This window comes from Zingiber officinale, chromosome 7B, assembly GCF_018446385.1.
Source record: "Zingiber officinale cultivar Zhangliang chromosome 7B, Zo_v1.1, whole genome shotgun sequence".
NCBI lineage: Eukaryota > Viridiplantae > Streptophyta > Magnoliopsida > Zingiberales > Zingiberaceae > Zingiber > Zingiber officinale.
The window spans coordinates 91,547,201-91,553,647 of record NC_055999.1 but is presented as its reverse complement, the minus strand read 5'-3'; the positions used below and the strand labels follow the sequence as shown (position 1 = coordinate 91,553,647).

The following is a 6,447-nucleotide window of genomic DNA, read 5'->3' as shown; positions in this document are numbered from 1 at the left end:
CACTTTCTAAAGAATTAGATAAATTTGAAAAGGAAATTGAAATTTTGAAATTAGAAAATACAAAATTAAAAAATGATATTGAAAAACTGAAAAATGATGCATGCTTAAAGAAGTTTCCAAATTCAAAAATTAGAATTTATGGTAAATTAAATTGGTACATTAGAAACCATCAGGGTCAACTTAGAAAAGTACCAAGAAATTATATACCCCCTAAATTTTTGAATAACCCTGTAGGAAGGAACCTCTACTGGGCTCCAAAATCTGTGCTAAATTAATGTTTTTTTTAAAAAAAAGCTTTAAGAGAGAAAATTAAACATTGAAATTCTTTATGGAAGCTTTGTCTAAGGAAGTGGTTGTTGCTCCAATAACCAAGAAGGTCTAGTGTCTCGCCACGACCTGGAAGCTAAAATATTGAAAGAAAATGTTTAATTAACTTTCTAAAAAAGCATTAAAAACAAGAATTAAATAATGCTTTGAAAGTTTATCAAACATTTTTTTTAAACTATTCTTGAAAATTTTAACTTAGAAATTTTTTCTTGGTTAGAATTTTTTTTTTCTGGAGAAATTCTAAATAACTTCATTTGACTTAGAAATTTTTTTTTTGGGAACATTCAAAAAGTTTACTTAGGATTTTTTTAATTGACTTAGAAAAAAAAATTTAATTCAGTTTAAACTTAGAATTTTTTTTAAAATTCTAAAAATTCATTTTTGCTTAGAATTTTTTTTTAAAAAAATCAATTTAACTTAGAATTTTTTTTTAAAAAAAAATCATTTTTGCTCAGAATTTTTTCTAGCCTAATAATTTGCTTAATATTCTCTTATTGGTACCCCATTTTTGCTGTGATCAAAGGGGGAGAGATAGGTACAAGTTTAGGCGGAGTACGGAAATTTAATATTTTTTTTCTAAATTGTGTTGCAATTTATTTATTGCAAATTTATGCTTAATTATGTTAGTTTAGTAATTTCCTTTAAAATTACTATTTGTGTCTATTTTAACCCTAACTTAAACTTGGGTTGATGCACATCAAAAAGAGGGAGATTGTTGGACCCCGTGGTAGTTTTGATGTGATCAACCAAATTGGTTAGGTCCTGCTATGTTTAATCCCTGTGTCTGAGTGAGCAGGAGCTTAGGAGCACAGGAAGTCAAGCGGAAGACGCAGCTAGCGTGAAGGATGGCACGGGAAGGGAGCCGACGGGCTCGGTGTGTCTGAAGGACGAGAGAGCTGCGGAAGAGTACTCCGGTGGGCGTGAAGAGCGTGCGCAGCGTTCGAGGGACGTTAAGCCGGGACGGAAGGCTGCTCGAGGAGAAGGCCGGGAATTGGGTTCGGGTGAGCCCTATTCCGGTTGGTCGAAATCACCCAAAAGATCGGAGCATCAGAAGCCCACGCAAAGGAGCTGGAAAAAGGAGCTGAGCTGGAAAATCCAGCTCAAGGCACCTTCAACAGTCTTGAAGGTGCCTTCAAGGCTTGTTCAAGGCGCCTTCAACCTGGTCAAACATACCGTTCATGTGCGGATAAAGTTTTATCCGCTGACCCAGCTTAGAGGTGCCTTAGACCCTCAATGGAGGCACCTTGGAGCTTCGGGATAGACTTTCCAGGGGCTATAAAAAGACCCCTGGAGCTAGGAATTCATAACAACTCAAGAAATCAACTGTGTACTCTTTCCTAGCAATAGTTCTAAGCTTCCAAAGTGTAAAAGGCTTCTCCGCCTTCAGCAAAGGAGATTTTTCTACTGAGCTTTTTCTACTGCCCTGGATTAACAACTTCTTTGGTTGTAACCAGGTTAAATCCTGTCTTCTACTTAATTTCTATTTCCTTGCTTGTTTTAATTTTACTATTGCTTTTCTGAGTTGAAATCCGAGGAGGGTAGTTTTATTTTTGTTTGCAGCAATTCACCCCCCTCTTGTCGACCTCCGCTGCACCTACAAACTATTCCAACGTGTCTTTGAGTTCTTTAACTTGAGTTTTCAAATTGGAATTTTCTTCCTCAAGTTGTTGGACTTGAGTTGAACTTTCATTTTAAACTGACTCAGTCAAAGAACTAAGTTTAGTCTCCTCCTTAAGAAGTGTTACCTCCTTTTGGAGTGACTTGACCCGGACGTTGGATTTGGCTAACTTACGCATAAGATAATTAACTAAGTTATGTAATTTGTCTAACTGATAAGATCTTACAGTGGGGTTAGGCCCTTCAGAAATAGATACAGATTCGTGGCTTCGCTCGAACTGGGTTCCAATTCGCTCTTGGTTTCTAATTCATCAATTTGTTCCCAGGTCGTAAGCGCGAGGAAGCTCATGTGTCCGAGCTCTTCGTCGGAGTCTTCTGAAGAAGATGTAGGATCGAAAAGAATTTAAATATGTCCACAATGGTATAATATTATCCACTTTGGGCCTAAGCATTCATGGTTTTGCTCTTGGGCTCTCCCTAAAAGGTCTCATGCCAATGGAGATATCTTTTTCTTATAAATCCATGATCTTTCTCATGTATTTTCAATGTGAGACTATGTTTGCAACCTTGCAACCCCAACAATCCCTCCTCAAACAAAGGACCATAGGATCCTCCTCAAGCGTCGGGTCACTTTTGACCTGCTTAGGGCCTCCCCTCGAGCATCGGGTCACTCTTAACCTACTCAGGGTCTCCACTACAAGAAAACATGGCTTCAGAAACAGATTTTTGATACAAAATTAAAATCTGTTTCAGATTTAGATAAATTAGAGACAGATTTACTACAGAATTACTAATCCGTTTCACTTTAATAAAATATAATATTTGAAAAAAATTTGAGTCGGAATTTGAAATGAATTTGAGACAAAATTTTAAATAAATTTTTATAAACAAAAATAAATACAAATTATAGACAGAATTTGAAACCGCTTAATTTATGTCACAAAATTTGTTTAAAATTTAATAAAAAATTAAGACAGAAAATAATATGTTTCAAGTTTATATAAATTAATGATATTTTTTTTAAAAACAAAATTAAAATCCATTTTAGATTTACATAAATTAGAGACACATTTGCTATGCAATTACTAATCTACTTTCGCTTTAATATAATATAATATTTGGAAAAAAATTAATACGGAATTTGAAATAAATTTGAGACAAAATTGTAAATAAATTTTTTATAAACAAAACTAAATACATATTATAAATAAAATTTGAAGTCATATAATTTCTATCACGTACAAATTTATTTAAAATTTAATAAAAATATTTAATGAAAAATTGAGATAAAAACAATCAGTTTTAAATTTATATAAATTAGTGGTAATTTTTTAAATAAAAATAAAATCTATATCAAATTTATATAAATTAGAGATGAATTTAAAATATAATATACAATGAACATTAGACAAAATTGAAAATAAGTTTTATAAATAAAGATTACAAATAAAATATACATTTCATTTAAAATAATATTTTTTATAAAAATAAAAATAAACTTTTTGTTTTTTCTTTAAACTTATGAATCCTATTTAATTTACTTTATTTACCTCTGAGCCTAATTCCCTTCTCTGTAACCTAACCCTCTGCTTCGCTTTCTTGACTTCCGAGGTCGCGCGGCTCGCGCTGCAGTGAGGACATTGCGCACAGTTGCGCAAGGTGGCTGTGGCGAGGACGTCGATGACCGCCTTGTGCAGTGGCGAGGATGTCGGCGGTCGCCTCGCGTTATGGCAAGGACGACGACGACCCCCTTCGCGATGTAGCGAGGACAACGACCCCCTTCGTGCTTTGGCGAGGGATGCCCACTGCCCCTCGCGCGGCGACGAGGATGCCCACAGCCGCCTCGCGCAGCGGCCCCAAGGTTGCCTCTCCCGATCACGAGGACGCCCGCAACTGCCTCACACGGGGGTGAGTAGGTGAACTGTTCTCTTGTGCAAATCCTAATTAGGGGTTTGACCGATTCTCAATCATTCTTCTATCGCCAGCGTGCCTCTTGTCTATCGCACTGTCAATGATTTACATCCACTTGCCATTGTGATGGATGGGAGAGACCAAATGCCGCCAACAGAAATGGCATTGGATTGAAGCGGAATAAAGATATTTTTCTTGATTTATATGGTTTATTATATTTTTCATTGAGGTTAGATGAGCATTTATATTCCTTCCACATAGTACTAGGTTAACTATGCTTTGTATTGTTATAAAGGCGCCTTGATTTGGTAAATTCAAGATTATTTTGTTCTCTTGTATTATTTTTCTTAGATGTAAGAAATTGTGTTTTTTTTTCAACAGTCCATCTTATGCTCTTGTTATACAAATACCAATTAGCTAGCTTACTTGAATGAGGCAATTCCCAAGTTCTAAAATTTTATTAGCATTCCCAAGATTTTTCTTTCTAATACCAAATCTAAGCAGATTTTAAGCTTTTTTTTAAATGAAATTTTTATCGTTGATATTAAATAAAATTTATATCTTTGATATGGTTAAAACTGTTTTGCATGAATTAGTGAAACTATGAGGTACTGCTATAAAGGATATCTCTTTATGGGAGCGTCACAGATCATATTTGCTTATATTGACCTAAATCTTTTGGTAAATCTGATAGGGTAAGGTGATCTTGAGGTATAATTTTCTTTTGCAAGCAATTATAAGTCTTTGTTAGTTATGTTGGTGGCAACAAGTGTGGATATACTTGATGTTTATGATATTATTTTTGTTTGAAATTGTGAATTGATTTTTATTCTTCTTGTAATACAGGTAAAATAAATTATGAATACATTAGTACTTTCTGATTTTCTCCTTTGACCACTACTGATATGGTTATCAACTTGCTTAACTGAAGGTGGTGATCGTACCTTATATAAACTCTATAGAATTACTCAACTCTATCCCAAGGTGAATTCCTTGTTTCAAATACTATTAATATTATTCCTTTCATTTAATATTTTGTTGTACTATGGATGCTGAAACCTTTGGTTTTATTTATAGGTAGATATATTTGCCCAGCTCCAAAGAGCGAGTGAAAATTTATAACTTATATTAGAGATAGATTTGCTCATATTTGTAGGATTTCCTCAAAATGTTTCATTTATATTATAGCACGGTGAATATTATGTTTATTGTATCTGAATTTTGTTATTTCTCCATCCAGATGAAGAAGAATGCAATAGTTGGAAAGGCACCTTCCCGTCTTCCCATGACTACTCCACCACCACCAACAACTATTTCATCTCTAAAGTTTGTACTACTTTCTTCTGTACACACGAAGTCAGTTAATGCAAAAGTTGAAAGCATATATCTAAGTGCATACATAGATGATGGTGTTGCCAAAACAACTGCAAGTCACTAATTTGACCTTCCAGAGTTTAGGCCTTATTTAAGAGATGAGCAAATGGACCAAGGATTTGATTTCTATGAGAGTAGTGATAGCAGAAATAAAGATTAAATTATTTGTGGTGGGATTGAAAATTTTATCAGTTACTTATAGTTTGATTAATGGTTAAATTTGTTTGGATGTTTTGAATATTTATTTATCTCAATGTTAATTGAATGATACTTTTTTATTAGAAATTAATTGTTTTAATTTTTTAAATTTATTTGAAATGTGTAATTATTTATTGTAAAATATTATGTAGATGAGAAATATAAAAATAGCATATAATAAAAATTTAGTGATAAATTTAAAAACTAAATTATATACGAATTTATAAATAGAAATATATACGGATTTATAAACAGATTAAAATTATATTTTAAATTAATATATAAAATTAATTTAATTTGGTCAATTTAATAACAGATGTATAAACGGATTTTAAATCTGTTTCTAAAATTAGAAACGGAATATTTCTGTCTCAAAATTAGTCACGGGGCTTTCATTAACGGATTTTTGAGACAAAATATTTCGTCTCAAATTTTCTTTAGAGACAGAAAAATAACTTTCAGAGACGGATTTTTTCGTCTCTGAAGCCCTGTTTTCTTGTAGTGCTCCCCTCAAGCATCGAGTCACTCTTGACCTGCTCAGGGCTTCCCTACTTTGTTTAAGGTTTCACCCACATGGTTTAATCTTGGATCATGGCTCTGGCTCGTGCTTCTTCCAGCGGTTAGTCCGGTCAAGAGCGACCTCACTCTGATACCAATTGTAAGATCAAAAAGAATTTAGATATCTCCACAATAGTATGATATTGTTCACTTTGGGCCTAAGCCCTCATGGTTTTGCTCTTGGGCTCTCCCCAAAATACCTCATACCAATGGAGATATCTTTTTCTTATAAACTCATGATCTTCCCATGTATTTTTAATGTGGGACTATGTTTGCAACCTTGCAACCCCAACAGAAGACTCATCCCAAGTTGCCTGCAATGCTTTCTTCTTCCTTTGCTTCTTTATTTCCTTTTGATTAAGAAAATTGGCTTTGATGTGTCCTTTCTTGTTGCAGCCATAGCAGGTGACTTCGGTCTTCACTTTAGGATTTGATTGCATCATTTTGTATTGAATTGCCTTC

The 6,447-nt window shown here is 33.8% G+C and overlaps 1 protein-coding gene across 4 annotated transcripts; it reads left to right on the top strand.

Annotated features, from left to right (window-relative positions):
* The first annotated feature begins 3,504 nt into the window (after nucleotides 1-3,504).
* On the top strand, nucleotides 3,505-5,469 carry LOC122006251. Of its 4 annotated transcripts, XR_006118663.1 has the most exons (4): nucleotides 3,505-3,852; nucleotides 3,930-4,084; nucleotides 4,787-4,839; nucleotides 5,096-5,469. XR_006118663.1 is itself a non-coding variant. In XM_042561679.1 (3 exons), exons 1-3 carry the CDS (start codon nucleotides 3,625-3,627, stop codon nucleotides 5,097-5,099), a joined length of 285 nt encoding a protein of 94 aa, XP_042417613.1. In that variant the 5' UTR covers nucleotides 3,505-3,624; the 3' UTR covers nucleotides 5,100-5,469. The 4 variants fall into 4 exon arrangements, 3 of the variants coding, with proteins under 3 accessions (XP_042417613.1, XP_042417611.1, XP_042417612.1); XM_042561679.1 differs by lacking the exon at nucleotides 3,930-4,084; XM_042561677.1 differs by lacking the exons at nucleotides 3,930-4,084; nucleotides 4,787-4,839.
* Nucleotides 5,470-6,447: the final 978 nt, after the last annotated feature.